This window comes from Protopterus annectens, chromosome 7.part0 (assembly GCF_019279795.1).
Source record: "Protopterus annectens isolate FY-2018-M chromosome 7.part0, PAN1.0, whole genome shotgun sequence".
Lineage (NCBI taxonomy): Eukaryota > Metazoa > Chordata > Ceratodontiformes > Protopteridae > Protopterus > Protopterus annectens.
This window is the reverse complement of record NC_056739.1, coordinates 482,978,993-482,995,225: the sequence shown is the minus strand read 5'-3', so window position 1 is coordinate 482,995,225 and position 16,233 is coordinate 482,978,993. Positions and strand designations below refer to the sequence as shown.

The 16,233-nt window shown below is 44.4% G+C and overlaps 1 protein-coding gene across 1 annotated transcript in view; it reads right to left on the bottom strand.

Moving 5' to 3' along the window:
- Window positions 1-16,233, bottom strand: part of MINK1 (misshapen like kinase 1) — a 1,658,622-nt gene that overhangs the window by 666,328 nt on the left and 976,061 nt on the right. Inside the window, exon 18 of the mRNA XM_044077078.1 lies at window positions 9,205-9,384. Within this exon, the coding sequence (XP_043933013.1) occupies window positions 9,205-9,384 (180 nt within the window). The remainder of the gene's footprint in view (window positions 1-9,204; window positions 9,385-16,233) is intronic.

The window sequence follows — 16,233 nt, the reverse complement described above, 5'->3', positions numbered from 1 at the left end:
GCTGTACTCCAAAATAAAAATCTCTTCCATTTTTCTGCGTACACTTTCCTTGTACTAGGTCTTCTAGCTTCCTTAATCACATTTAAAACTTGTTGAGGAAGTTGAGACCTGCTGTGTTTCAACACAGAATATGCCAGGCTGTTAGATGAAGAGAGTGAAGCTTGACATTGAGCAGATGACCATCCTTCTGAGATAACAGATGAGGAATCAGAGGTAAAGGCCATGGAGGCTTCCTTACCAGACTCCGTAGTAGTGGATACCAGTGTTGCCGAGGCCAATCTGGAGCTATCAAAATCATCCTTGGCCTGTCTTGTCTGACCTTTAATAGTACCTTTGGAAGAAGAGGCAGAGGAGGGAAGGCATACACATGAAGGTTTTTCCAACTGAAAGACAGAGCATCCACTTTCCAAGCTGTGTGATGAAACCCCTTTGTGCAATACTGTGGCAGCTGGTGGTTTAGTGGAGAAGCGAACAGATCTATGTCTGGAGTTCCCCATGACACTGTCAATTTTTGAAATACATGAAGATCCAGTTTCCACTCGTGGGGATCCATGATTTGTCTGCTTAACACATCTGCTAAGGAGTTCTGTGCTCCCGGCAGAAACCTTGCCTGAAGAGTTAGTTGCAAGCTTAGCGCAGTCTCCCATAAAATCATTGCTTGCCTGCATAGAGGATAAGAATGTGTTCCCCTTGCTTGTTGATGTACCACATGACAGTTGTGTTGTCTGTTAGAATCAACACCTGCCCTGGAAGAAGTAACTCCTTGAAAGCCATTAATGCAAACTGGACTGCTAACATCTCCTTCATGTTGATATGTAGATGCTGTAGTCTGGCAGGCCACTTGTCTTGTATCCACTTTCCATTTAGATGAGCTCCCCAAGCAATGTCCGAGGCATCTGTCGTTAAAATCTGACTCGCCTCTGGCCGGGTCACAGAGAGTCCCTTGTTTAGGTGACATTCCTGAGCCCACCACAAAAATTCTTTTGAAGGCAAGGTATTATTTGAATGACAGTGAACAAATTTTGGCAGAGGTGTGTCCATATAATTTTGAGATAACATTGTAGCTTCCTCATATGCAGTTTGGCATTGGGAAGCACCAGAATACAAGATGCCATGAACCCTAATGCTTGAAGGACTGTCCTTGCAGTCAGCACGGACTGATGAGATAGTTGATGGAAGTAAAGTGATAGACTCTTTTGTTTGTCCGGGGTTAAAAAGGCCATCTGGGCTGCTGTATTCAGTCTCACACCCAGAAAGCACATGTCTTGAGAGGGTACTAGACTGGACTTTATTTCGTTCACAGAATACCCTAGGCATCTTAGCACTGCTATAACATGTTCCAGATGCTGTAGAAGGTCTTCCTTTTCTTGAGCCAGAATCAGGCAGTCGTCCAAGTAAGGATAGATTTGAATTCCTTGAAGCCTGAAGTAAGCTATCACTGGAGCCAGAACCTTTGTGAATACTCTGGGCACAGTAGATAAGCCAAAGGGCAATGCAGAGAACTGATAATGAGAATTTCCAGCTCGAAACCGCAGATACTTCCTGCAACTTAGCCTTATAGGCACATGAAGGTAAGCTTCCTTGAGATCTAAAGTTACCATCCAGTGATCTTTGCCCAGCAGAGGTAAAAGCTGTTGTAACGTCAGCATCTTGAACTTGGGAATGTCCAGAAAAGTGTTGAGGAGAGATAAATCCAAAATTGGTCTCCACGTGTTCCCCTTCTTTGGTACAAGGAACAGGCGAGAATAAAATCCTAGGCCCCTTTCTGATACAGGGACTGGCTGAATGGCCCCTATCTGGAGTAACTGAGAAACTTGCTTGTGAGCCTCTTTTCTTTGTGGAGGAGGAACGTCTGGCATGCCTTTGAAACGGGGCATTGTATGGAAATAAAATCTGTAACCGTGGTGAATGATATCCAACACCCATTTGTCTTGAGTAATTAAATCCCAATTTTCTTTGAAAAGAGACAGTCTTCCTCCCAAAGGAGCTGCCAGACGGGAATCTACTGGCAGCTGAAAAGACAGGTCATTGGGTCTGTTTACGAAAGGACTGACCCCTGCCCTCACCAGAAGTCTGAGCAGGTGAACTCCCTGTTCTAGGCCTAAAAGAACCTTGAGCCCTGCCCCTACCACGTCTAGACCTACCCCTAGACTGGGAATCATAAGCAGGATATGTCCACCCCTTAAGCAGGCCAATTTCTACTAAACTTCGGTGGCTGCACCTGCAAAAAATCTTTAACAGTTTGCATAGACTTAGCTTTGTCCTCCATTTTCTTTAAAACTGCTTCCACAGGCGATCCAAACAACACATCAGACTGTAAAGGAGCATCCAAAATCCTTGTCTTAACATGCTCAGCTAAATTCTGATCCTTCAACCAGGCATGCCTGCGAAGAACAGAACTAGTAGCAGCCACCCTCGAGGAGGCCTGTACAGCATCAAAACCACATTGCAAAGAATGCTTACCCACTTGTTCAGACACATGAACCAAATCCAGCAACTCTTTACACTCAATACCTTCCGCCAAAGCATCCACCTTAGATTTCAATTGTGAAAGGAGATAATTCTGATATTTTAGCATGTGAAACTGACAATTCAATGCTCTCATGGCTAGAGTGGAAGAAGTATACACTTTCTTTCCCCACCTATCCAAAGCCCTTGCCTCTTTATCAGTGGGAACAGGATTTTTAATCACAGAAGCTTTAACACCTTTAGGCCCTTGAGAAATAGTTTCTGGGTCCGCCCTAGGACTCTTAAACAAATACTTATGAGCTTCGGGCACCCTATAATACCTATCAGGCTTAACAGGAGCAGGAGGCAAAGAGTCAGGGTTCAGGGAAGCCTCTGCAAAAACATCTTCCACCACATTCAACACACGAGGAATAGCTAAGGGCCTATGCTGGGGTAACAACAAGAATTCCCTAAGCCTTTTCCTGAATCAGAGTAATCCTGGCCTTCCCATTTAAAGTGCTCCCTCATGGAATGCAGAGTCTCTGAAAATGAGAAATCCTCAGGAGGAGAAGCTGTAGGAGTGGAATCATCCACATCAGAATCAGAATAAGTAGGATACTCCTGCAAGTCTTCCGCAGAAGACTCTGAAGCCTCTGAACACTGTTCAAAACTATCAACTCCGGTTCCACCCTAGGCCTCTTATCAGGCGGGGGCATAGAACCTCTAATCATAGTAATCAAATCTTCTGCCATTTTAAGCATATGTTTCTTAGGTACAGAACCCGAAATGCTAGGAGAAGCCCCCACTGAAGCTGAACTAGGCCTACCTCTCAAAGAAGTTTTGGTAACAGAAGGAGAGGCTCTAACTACCTTGGGAAGAGAGGGAAGAACAGTCACCTGAGAAGCCCCCTCAGCCTGGCCTACCTCCTGAGAAGGCACATCCTGTAACAGTAAAGTTTCTGCCTGGGACTCCATGGAAACTCCTGGCAAAACCTCTGACTCCACTGAGCCTTCTAAAGAACCGACGTCCGGGACTGCCGGTTCATCAACCCTAGGCTTCGCTGTTTTGTCCTTGCGCTTCTTGGACGAAGCGGGCGTGGGAGCATCCGACGGCATTTTATAATTGCAACGCTTCCCAAACACTAACCTGGCACAGTCTAACCTCCTCTTAATAGTGCGTTTGTTAAACCTAGCACAAGAGCGGCAACCAACAACGTCGTGCTCAGGCCCTAAACAAGGTATACACAAGGTATGGTAATCCCTATGAGGTATCTGTTTCCCACAAGAAATACAGTTATTCACTTTTTCTGACATCCGTAAAATACTGAGGCAAGAAAAACCAAAATGTTCCCCAACGGGGTACTTAGCCAACTCTGTTTCGGTCTGAAACTCCGGTTTCGGAAATATTTCAGAACGCCAACCTGCACTCGCAAAACTGCTTCTGCATCGGACCATGCAGCAAAAAAGACTGAGGATATGACGTCGGTCATGCGCATTAGTACCCTGACGTACTGACGTCAGTCTAATGCGCCCTGACCGACGTCAGCCTTATACTCTGGTATTCGGGCCGACTGGATGCGGACTATACCCAATAGTAAGGACTGCAGCAATGGGGAACGAAGAACATCAGCTCTGCTCAACCTGTCCGCTATGATGTTGGATTTCCCAGGAATATGCGTTGCTATCAGAAACCGCTGAGAAGAGATTGCCCAATGCCAAAGTCTTGAGAGCCTCTCGACACAGTGGATAGGACTTGGTTCCGCCCTGTTTGTTGATATACCACACTACGGACATATTGTCCGTTTGGACTGCAATAGTTCCCAGGGGAAGAGAGTCGTTAAGGGCTTGCAACGTTAAAAGCACTGCTCTCATCTCTAGGACATTTATGTGCAGATGGTATTCGAAAGGTTGCCAAGTGCAATGGACCATCCTGCCCTGATAATGCCCCCCCCACCCAATCAGGGAGGCGTCCGACGTAACCGTGGCGACCGGGGCAGGAGGAACAAAGGGTCTGCCTTGATGGACTTGAGGGGACGATATCCACCAGGTCAGATGCCTTTTGCAAGTTGGAGTTATTATGATCCTGTGACGCATGGGTAGTTGTTGAAAGGACCATTGGGCGAATAGCATCCATTGTAGAAGACGCATGTAAAAACGGGTGAAGGGAAGAAGTGTTATGGCAGCCACCATAAGACCCAATACTTTCAGAGCAAATCTGGCCTGAATTTTGTAGCTGAGAAGAATCACCTGGACGTGACTTTGAATGTCCAAGATCCTTTGGTCTGTTAACTTTGCTGAAAGTTGTACGGTGTCCAATTTTGCGCCTATAAAAGTAATAGATTGACAAGGCGACAAGGCAGATTTTTCGAAATTTATAGAAATCCCTAGCCCTCTGCAAATGTGAATGGTGTAATCTCTGGCCTGGAGAAGTTGATGCCTGGTGGTGGCAGTGAGGAGTCAGTCGTTTAGATATGGAAACACCTGGAATCCTTGACGTCTCAGGTGAGCCGTAACCGCTGCCATACATTTGGTGAACACTCTGGGGGCTGTAGCGAGTCCAAAGGGCAGGGCCCTGAATTGGAAGTGACTGGTCCCCAGCCGAAAGCGGAGAAATCTTCTGGAGCGCCTGTGAATTTTTATGTGATAGTACGCATCCTGAAGATCTACCGAGCACATCCAATTGTCCTTGCCCAGAAAATGTAGAATGGACTGAAGCGTGACCATCCGGAATCTTGTTTTCTTTACAAACTTTAGTTTGCTCAGATCTAATATTGGTCTCCAGTCCCCTGTCTTTTTTGGTACTAAAAAGAACCTTGAGTAGATTCCAGATCCTATTTGGTCTGCTGGGACTGGCTGGATGGCTCTTTTTGCTAGCAGTTTTGATATCCCTGGTACTGCTAGTTCCCTTAGACCGGGTGGAACGTCTGGAAGGGTTCCCTTTTGCTGAATTGGGGTTTGAAAAAAGGGAATTTTGTAACCCTCGGATATAATCGGCTGTACCCATTTGTCTTGAGAAAGGGAAAGCCAGGCTATTGGGTACAGCGATAATCTTCCCCCGACTGCCTCCGAAGGTGGACAATCGGGCAACATTCTCAGGGATGCTGGAAGGGTTTGTCAGAAAGAGGCTCTGTGCTACCCTGATTCTGCGGACCCCCTCTGCCCCTAGGGCGGCGTCTGTTGTTGTTACCCCCTCTGCCTCTGGGGGTAAACTGACCTGGTGCGTCAGGCGTGACTCCTTGAGATTTGCGGAACCACATCTTCCCTCCCTTCTGGCCTTTTGGGTAAGGTCTTGAAGGGGTGGAGAAACGGACTCCTACGGCAGAAAGTCTATTGCCATCTTGTTCGCATCTAGTCAAAGTGTCTTTCACTTGAGGCCCGAACAAGGTCGAGCCATCAAAAGGGGAGTTTGTGAAGGATGCTTTGAAGGGGTCTGCAAAATTACAAAGCCGCATCCAGGACTGACGCCTTAAAGCCACTCCTGTGCCTGCGGCCCTACTCGCTCCATCGGCTGCATAAGAAATGAGCCGCATGGAGGAGTTAACAACGGAGTTAAGGATTCCTAGCTGTGAGCTAATCTTATCCTAAGACCCAGCAGCTGACGGATCCTGCAAAACTTCTCCCAACTCTTTAAGAACATCTCTTTGAAGGCAGGTGAAGTGACACAAGTAGTTCAGCGATCGCATGGCAAAGGTCGCTGAAGAAAAAATCCGCTTGCCGTACCTGTCCATAGTCCTAGAATCCTTGTTAGGAGGATGGACAGGTACTGAAGGATCAGCTAGTTCCTTCTTGGTGGCTGCAGCCACCACCATGGCATCAACCGGGACACCTTTTGTCAAATATTGCCCATCTGGTGGGGCCATAATGAATTTAGAAGGCCTCCTAGGAATAGGTTCCACCGAATCCGGGACCATCCACGCCTTCCGAGCCACTACGTCCATAAGAGGGTCGAAAGGCGGAGACACGCAGGAGGTGGAGGGTCGAGATCCGAACGCCTCCAGGTATACTGACTCGTCCTCGGAAGAATTAAGGGAGGGCCAGTTCCCCCTCTGCTTAAGGAGTTCAAGGATGTCTGAGAAAGAGACATCCTCAGAGGAGGACCTTTGGGATCCCTCCGACTCATCCAAGTCAGTATCAGATGTAATAGACTCGGGGGGAGTCCAGATGTTTCCTCTTACATGTCCTCTTACGCGGAGGTTCACCTGATGGATCAGGAGAAGCCTCGGAAGAGGAAGATATTCCCAATGGGGAAACCTGAGGCGTTGGATCTCTGGGTCCGGGAGCAAGAGAGTGGGAAGAGACGTCAGCAGGCACTGTAGTGGGAGGAGCTGATGGAACTGACCGTTGACTACGCCCAGGGGCTAGTACACTCCTCATCACCTTGAAGGCTCCCCCATCAGAGAGACCAGAAGGTTCCCGCTCCGAAGAGATAGGAACCCCAGGCCTCACCGAGAGGGAAGGCTCTGAGGTAGATGTCGGGGCTGAGCTCACCAACGCCAAAGCCCCGAGAGGGAGAACGGGGTCGGACAAGTGTCCGATGCCACTCGCCCCCTCGGAGCCGACGAGAGAGACCAGACGCCCGGATCCCTCCAATGAAGACCTCAAGGAAGAAATCGTAGCAGAGGACGATGGAGCCGAAAGGGCTGGTATCGGCTCCAAAGCTACAACAGTCACGGCTCCGAGGAGCTCCGCCTCCGAGCTCTGTAAGAGAGTCGAAGGAGGAATGTTAGGTGGATGTGAAATAGCTACCGTCTGTTGAGACGGGCTATGGAGCATTTGGGCCAATGCCTGAGACTTTAATAGTCTACTCACCACTCTCTCGAGGTCGTGATCAGACAGCCTGGACGACCGAGAAGAACGGCTCCGATGGCTCCGCTCCGAGAGCAGGGGTGATCTCGGAGCCGAACGTATCAATTCCAATGAGGGGGATCGAGATCTCTTTTTAGAGATAGGTGGAGCCGAAGGAGCCGAGGATACGTCGGCTCCAGCCGGAGCTGACACCGAGTGTCCAGATCTGGCAGTATCGGTGCCGGATGGAGCCGATACTGTGACTTCTAGAATGGAAGGATCGGCTCCGGCAGGAGCCGATCTCGACACTAAAGAAGTTGAACCAGTAGCCGACGGCTTGGGACTTGCAGCCGAAGGCTTAACAGGTTTCGAGGGCTTCCCCGGAGCCGACTTAGTCGGGGAGCTCTCAGGCTTTAATAAGCCCCTCTATATTAACTTATTTCTGCGCTCCTGCAGGACTCTTGGGCTGAAGGCATGACAGATAGCACAAGAGTCCTGCAGGTGCAGAGGTCCCAGGCAGTAAACACAAGAAGTGTGACCGTCTGTCAGAGACGTCTTCTGACAGCACGAGTCACACTTCTTGAAGCCTGAGACCTTTGTGTCCTTCGACATAGCTGTGTCGAGGAAACACAAGTTGACAGGAAAAAAACACAGACACACACACACACACAAACACCCAATCCAAAAATCTAAACTAAACAGGGATACAACACTCAGACACAAAAAATCCCTGACAGGAAAATTTAGGAAAGGCCTAAGGCCTAACCTAGGGAAGGGGATAAATAACCCGAAAAAAGGGAACACTAACGGGAATAGGGTTAAAATAAACATTAAGGTTCACAAAACTACTAAGGTTATGAAAAATAAAAGGGATGTGACAAAGTCTTATAAGAAAAACTTACCTAGAGCTGGTAAAAGAGGCACCTCGTTAGCGAAGCGGCAAACGAGATCTGGGTAGTCTCCGCCTTGCATCATGGGATACAGGGTTGCCTCGAGCTGGTAAAATTAGCTCTCGAGCTTAGCAAGTGCCGAGTCGGAGCAGAGGATCGGCTCCGAACCTATCCAGCAAGAATGAAGGCGAGATTGACAACTTAACATCAAGTGCAGACTATGAAGTCTTCCTAGTTTTACCTGCTGGCCACAGGAATAACTGTGACTTTCCCCCGGGAGATGACAGTCTCCAAAAACTCTAAATACATGCAGAAAAGCAGTGCTGTAAACAAATAGTGTGAAACTACAATAAAATGCAAAATGGGTACTTAATGCTCTGGGAGCCACCTGCATGAAATACTGAACATAGTGACTGCGGCAAAAAAATGGAGATGGCATAGGCTCTTCCCCCTTTCCACTGAGCATCACACTGGCATCTCTGGTATGGGGAAGGGATGAACCCAAGCAATTGTCTAAAGTTCTGGAACTCATGCTAACTGGGCAGATGCAGTTTAATCCCATTTACCAGAAATAGCACTGCAACAGGAGCCCACATGATGAAAATACATACAGTGATTCAAACATATGCAAGACTAAGATCTTGTAACTCACTGGCCATGCTAATCTTTTTTAAACTACATGGAGGGATAGTATAGAAGAGGCACTTTCTCCTGTACAGATACTGATGAATGATCCCTGAAAAACTTCTCAGTCGGGACATTTAACAACTTAATTTTATGCCAAAAGCAAACTGATTTAATTTTTCCGGGTGTTTATGATTTACCTTTCTCAACTTCATTTTGACAGACCATAGAAACCACTAAAGTTATAAAAACCCACTTCAGTGTAACTGATTACACACACACAGCATGGTGACTGCAATTTCACACATTTAAAATGGTCTCACTACATATCTATTTGCTTTCAGTTCTTTACAAATTTAAGATGAAATTAAAGAAAGATTAAGAGCAGTGACAGCAGAATAAAGAGAATGAAGATATAAAAAAAAGAACTATACACCAAGTTTATTCTCAATGCTCACCTTGGGCTGAAGTTCTTGGGGTTCCACTGGACGTTGCATAGGGGGTGTCTGCGATGCTGGTGCTGAATTGATTGATATTGACTCTGACCGTGACTGCAAGGCAGGATCAGACATGGTTGTGCCCATTTTGGCCTTAATGCTAGGAGAATTCTGCCTGTTCAACTTGGAGCGTTCTTCCACCTGACAACATACAAAGAAATGCATTTATATTTTAACTGTTCTCCCAGCATTTAACAAGAATATTTCATTTTGGTTTCAGATCAAATCAGAATCCCAAAATTCTTATACTTTACAGACTATTTCAAATAGTATTCTCCAATCTGATGTTCTGCCAGTATGACTGGACTGAAGACAGTAATTTTTTGCTTGCACTAAAGCATTTTTCTCCATGTAATCAGCCCAATACCAGCTATCTCCCTCACTGGTTCTACTACTACACTACTACAAACCCTGGCAACCCTACTTACCACAGAAACTACGTTTACCAACCCTACTGGAGCTGCCACGGTGTACCACCAGGCACATCCATTACTACCATTCTACCACCACTGCCCTATCCATAGCTCCAACTTAGTGTCACAAACTGGTATACCTACTGATGCCACAGACTAGCACTAGGCACCCCTGACACTCCAGTCCTCTTCCCTAACCATGACGTATACCTGCCAATGACACAAATACCTAGTAGGTATCAGATTAACACTTACACTACATAGTGCTTGACCCGTTCTTTAAGTCCTTCATAGGAATCATAAGAAATAGAAGGCAACCAAGTCTTGCAACCATTTACACTATTGCTGGTATCCACCTTTAGAATGAAGCTTCTTTTTTTAGAGGGCTAGGCCAGTTAAACCAGGGTTAAGTTTCCTTGCAACTTCCAGTTCCTGGAGCACTGTTGGTAACTCCCTGCTGGTGAGGAAAGTAATGTCTGTGACTTGCTTAAACTGATGGAACAGGTAAAACAGAAAGCACTCTGTTTTCTGTTTTGAGAAACCTGCTTGACCTGGTGTTTTTGTTCTCTGTGGCAGATCGACACAAATTACCCAAGGCTGCTCATTTCACATGCTTTTTTCATTTGGTAATTTGTTTCTTGACTGATACTTTAATACTGAACATCTATGGCCTTGTCTTTTCTGATAAGACTCTAAAGGCCTGCAAAAACTAGAGGCACTATTGGAGACTCCCATTTGGTTATTTTTCCCCAACCACTCTCCCATTCCTTGATCTGCCTTTTAAACTTGGTGACTTTTAAGCTGCCCACCATTACTGCATATTTTGTAAATTGAGCTTTATAAGCTCCTCCCTTTCTGAACTGCTGTTGATATTTTTAATTACTTCCCTTTCCTCATGCTTACTTTGAAAAAGTGCATTTATCCTCTCATTGTCTGTTAGACTGACTTAATTGTTCTGAATTCATTTATCTAGCTAGTTGTTGGATAAAGTATTATATTTTTGCACTCTAGCAATCTCTTTTCTGGGTTTTTACAGCAAGAGGTCAGTGGATTTTCCATCTAGAGGCACTGGGTAGTAGTCAGGTCTGTATGGGTTGGGGAAACGCACAAGTGATTCCTGCATGTACTAGTTTTATTGTCTGGAGAGCTTATTAATCAGCTTACCTTGTTTTTAGGTGTCTATAAATTCTGCACGACTGGGCTGCTCTTGCCTCATTTCTACAAAGCAAAGTACTTTTATTGAATAATCACACTTTTATAAGCTGTTTAAAAGTACACTGCTGTTATCCAGAATTATTTTTTTTACCTTTCCTCAAGTTTGTTTGTGGTAGCATTTCACTCCGGACACACTTGCTGTGCTTTCACATTAAGAGAACTGAGATTATTCATCTAGTGGCAATAGGCATTTGCCTGGTCTATGCAAGCTGGGAGGCACACAAAAGGGCTCCAAGTGTAGTCATTTTATTGGTCAGAGGGCTCAGCAATTTTCTGTATTTACAGTGCTGGTATAAATCTGACATTTGCTTGGAACTGCTCACTGTGGCAGTGCCCTGTAGAGAAGTAAACATCTAAAAACATTGCTTATTTTCATTATATCCAAGTTTACTGCGCTTTTTTTTTTCATTTCTTTAAAGTTACCTTTTAAAACTGCAGTAAGGGCTGCTGTTCTGCACTGAAATACAGATCACCTAGTGTTTCTTAATATTTGGCATCCTTTTGTGGCTCTTTAATACTTGGGCTCCAAACCAGTCATTTTACATTAAGAGGGTTAAAAGAAAACTCCACCTTATAACTAAAAAAAATCATTTTTTTCATTCTGTTGCCTGACCTGTTTTAACACCTCAAAATCACTAACTGCTTTATTTGTAATTTTTGCCCGTTTTCCATAACATGGCTACCAATGGGGCTTAAAGCATCAATGTGATCTTGTTCTCCCTCAACCCTCTTTCCCATAATGCTTTGTATGACTCATGCCAGACATAAGGAAGTAACTTTGAATTCCCATGTTATTGGCATATATAATGGGATTTGTGAGAGTGTCTGTTATTTTGTTTGTCTTCTGTAAAAGGACTCCTTTTCTGTCTCTAATCACCCTCATTTATGTTTGGCTCAGAGCTTGTTTTACACTATTACTTAGAAGTTATCCAGCTACAGCCAGAAAAGTAACTAAATTGTAGGCCTTGTTCAGGGTTTTCTTTTCTAGTCTAAGAGGAATTGATTCTGCAAGGGTCTCCATGCAGTAACAGCTTTATCACCTCTGCAGTAGTGTGGGGGGAGGGGACTCTCAATTCCTCGAACTATAAAACAAAACCCTGAACAAAGGCATACAATTTAGTCACCTTTCTGGCTGTAGCTGGATAACATCCAAGTATAGTGTAAAACAAGGTCTAAACCAAACATAAACTAGGATGATTAGAGACAGAAAAGAAGCAAGTCATTTTACAGATGCTAAAGAAAACAGTGACCCTCACAAATCCCATTATATGTCAATGGCATGGGATTTCAAAGTTACTTCCTTAGGTCTGGCATGAGTCATGCAAAGCATTTTGTGAACGAGAAAGAGATGACAGAGAACAGGATCACGTTGATACATCCAAGCCCCATTGGTAGCCACGTTGTAGAAAACAGGCTAAAATTACAAATAAGGCACTTAAAGTGACTCTGAGGTGTTAAAATAGATCAGGAAACAGTAAAAAAAAATAGATTTATTTTAGTTCTAGGGTGGAATTTTCCTTTAAAGTCTGCACTCTTGTGGCAGGAAAGGAATGATTCTACCCATCTGAGCTGGGAACTGCTGGTGGAAAGCTCACTGTGTGATTATCTGATTGGGTTTAGGGCAAACAGTGTAAAACTTGTTTTTTTCTGATTGTATACAAGGCTTGTATTTGTGTAAAGCTGACCTTTGCACAATGGCAGTTACTGATGCCTTGTCTACATGCAATTGCCAGAAGTTGAAATTTCTGTATAGAAACCATCACAAAACTTTACCTCTGTCATGTTTTACTCACAGGGCAACTAATATGCATATTAAGCAGCATTTAGTTAGGATTACTGAGGTCTACCTTACCTTATTATGGCACCCATGACTACTGCTACTCAAGATTATTTGGTTTGCGTGCTGGCCAGCATTACTTGTTAAGTTAGCTGCAGATTACACCAAGTAAGCACCCTTCCCTCATCCAGTAACTAACACCCTCCACTGCTATCTCTCGCAAGTATACATTAGGACCTGCAACCATGAATAGGCACTTTCCTACTATTCTCTGCATCCTGCTTAGTAGACAGGAGCATCCTTAGGCAATTTAGAAATTGCTTTGTGCACACTGAAAAACACTTAATTCTCAAACAGATAAATACAGTATGCAAGAGATGTAGTTGCACAATGACACCAGAGGCTAGGCTCGCACATAGAGACAAAAACAAACAGGTTGTCAGTGACTCATCACTCACTGCACCCACAAGGGATCACAAACTCACATATGTGAGTGTGCTCACATGTTAACTTACCCAAACCTCAAAGACCTCTTGGGTGCAGTCCTCAAACTCGACATGCACACAACACCCATAACACAAAGCCACATCTCACTGCATCTCAACTAAGCCCATATGGCAAAACATTCCACAACCCAATATTTTGGTCATAGGAGATTGCATTGAGAGACGCACTGACTTTCCTTTTACCAGGCTGGAAAAGAAGCTTACAACTGGTTCCCTATCAGAGGCCAGGATCCACCAGATCACAAACAATCCGTTTACTTACCCCCAAGTACCAGTATGACTTGGTCATAGTCCATGTGGGCATGCATGACCTGAGACATACCTCCTTGGACTATATGAAGAGAGACTCAGTATGTCTCAAGCAGGTAAAAGCCTAGCATTCAGCAGCATTGCCACAATATGAGCAGAAAATCGACTAACAACTGGCTTAGCTACTGATGTCATTCCAAAGGGGTCCAACACTTGTCAATATGGAGGAAAGGGTTGACAGACCAAGCTGCTGTGCCAAGGATGGTCTTCATCTGTCACTTCTACGCTTTCAGACAGTGGCCAAACATTATCCACCACTACAGTGCCTTTTTTTAGACACTGCCAATCAGACAAACCTTCCAACATAAAAGCTAGTCAGGACAAGCTAAAGGTGTTATGGCTCAATGTTAACTCTCAACAAGAAACTGCACTCCCTAAAACTGTCCTCACTTTGGAGAATGTTGACATCTGTGCTGCTACTGAAACGTGCTTCAAAGCCACAAAAAGTACTCTGGCAATGCATGGCTACAACACCTTTTATATGTTCAAATCACTCACTAAACATGAAATGAAAGAGCAAAAGGTGGAAGTGTATCTTTTCCTAAAGGATATGCACACCTCAAGGCTGCTGAAACAATATGACATGCTTGACCGATTTTCCATGTTCAACTAACCATGGGAAAAGTCCATTACCATATTCTTGCTAGCTACAGGTCCTCCCCACCATGAAACCAGAAAACCCATAAGTCATATCTAAAGTTACTAGAATCTCTCACCAACCAGCCCAACACCACAGGCATTACTGAATTTGTAAACTCAAATGTCCTGGAGCAGCCAGTTTGCAATAACACAAGGGGAACAAATGTCCTACATCTGGCACTCACAAATATGGAAGAGCGCTACAAATACAAACCCCACCCCCACCAAGATGTCCTCACTGCTAAGATCAGATGACAAATTGGTCTCACTTGAAATACAGGTAAAACTAGCCCCACCACCAAACCCCAAAAACTAAGAACTTCTCTAAGGTAAAATTACCCCCTATTAAGGGACATCATAGCTAGTTCCAAGCTCCCTCAAATCTAGAAAACACAGAAACTTATGCAGAAGCATATACAAAAGCTCTGTAAGACCATATAAACAACTGCATAGAAACAGCAGTACCAGACCAAAACAAACCCAGATCAAGTCACAAAAACAAGCCACCTTGGTGGATCCCCGATATTAACAGGTTGTACAACAAAAGAAAAAATCCTGCCAAGTTGTAAGAGGGAATAAGCACAATGGAGCAAATACGTCCCTCATTAGTCTAAACAAGAAGTTATGTACTTACCATAACGTACCATGTGAGTTGTTATTCTCACCTTCATTATTGCTGATGGGTTCGGAGCAGACCATCGGCTCAGATTCGGGCAAATATGAGGTCTCAAAACAGCTTGAGGCCAAAGCCCTATCCCACAATGGAACATTACATTCCCCAGATCTTGTCTGCTACCAACTAGTGAAGAAACCTATACCAAATTTCAGGTAAACAAAGGGAGGACACCCTCCAGGAAAACCAAAACCAGTGTGAAACCTATTGTGCTTCCAGACATAGGAAGGGGGTAGGAGGCGAGAATAACAACTCACATGGAACGTTATGGTAAGTACACAACTTCTTAACGTGAAGTTGTTTAATCTCACCTTCATTCTTACTGATGGGTAGCGTCCCCACACCACAATCTTGGGTGGCTCACGGGAATACCTGTTTCAGGACAGCAGAGCCAAATGAAGCTATGTCCCTAGAAGCCTTGTCCACTTTGTAATGAGATATAAAGGTATGTGGATTAGACCAGGTGGCAGCTGCACAAATAGAATCTATGGGCAACCTGGTCAAGAAAGCTGCAGAAGTAGAAAACGCCCTTGTAGAATGAGCCTTGACCTTATTTTATTTATTTTTTTATTTTACATTTGTTAACTGGGATAGTCCAACTGGACACAGGTCCATTTTCAGCGGAGGCCCGGGGAGAAAAGCTCCACATGTGGATAGTTACATAAGAGTTAAACAGTAGCAGTTTTATACAGTCACATATAGATACCAGTACAGAATTATAGGATTATATGCATACTTGGAATACATACATACTTAAACTTAACATTGTAGTTTTCTTGCTTGAACTTAGACATTTTTAGTGGTACCAGGCTGAAAAAGGTAGCAGGTCATTCAGTAGTACAATACATATGAGAATGAGACCAAGTCTGAAACAGACTATTTTACAGATAGCCAGGTAGTGAAGAGAGTGGTAAGCTGGTTAGTCAGGGTTGGTACAGGGGTACAGCCAGTGACTTTTTAGGAATTTTTTGAGAGATGTTTTAAATTGGTTAATAGTCTGGTTTGCTGTAAGTTCGGCAGGGAGCCGATTCCAGATTGTTCCAACAGAGTTGCAAAACAATGAGTCACCTGCTGAGTTTTTAGATTTAACAGTTTGTGCCAGTATTTTGTCAGAAGACCGGAAAGTTTTTAGGTTACTGTAAGGGGTAATTATATTTTTGAGTATGGTATGCTTTTGGGCTGATATTAATTGATATACTGGATTTGAGAGAGAAACTCTAGCCAGCCTAGAGATCGTAGGTTAATACAGTGGTGGGTTCTATATGCTGAGCCTGTGGCAAATTTGGCTATGGTGTTGTAGTAGCTACTGAGTTTATTGAGGTCAGATTTACTCAGGTTGGGGAGGCATAAAGAAGGGTTGAAAGTAAATGTGTTCGGGAAATAACTGTCCTAGCAATTGGGGTTAGAAATGCCTTAATTCTATAGAGATCCTAGCTTTTTGTTGACTGTTTTAATGGT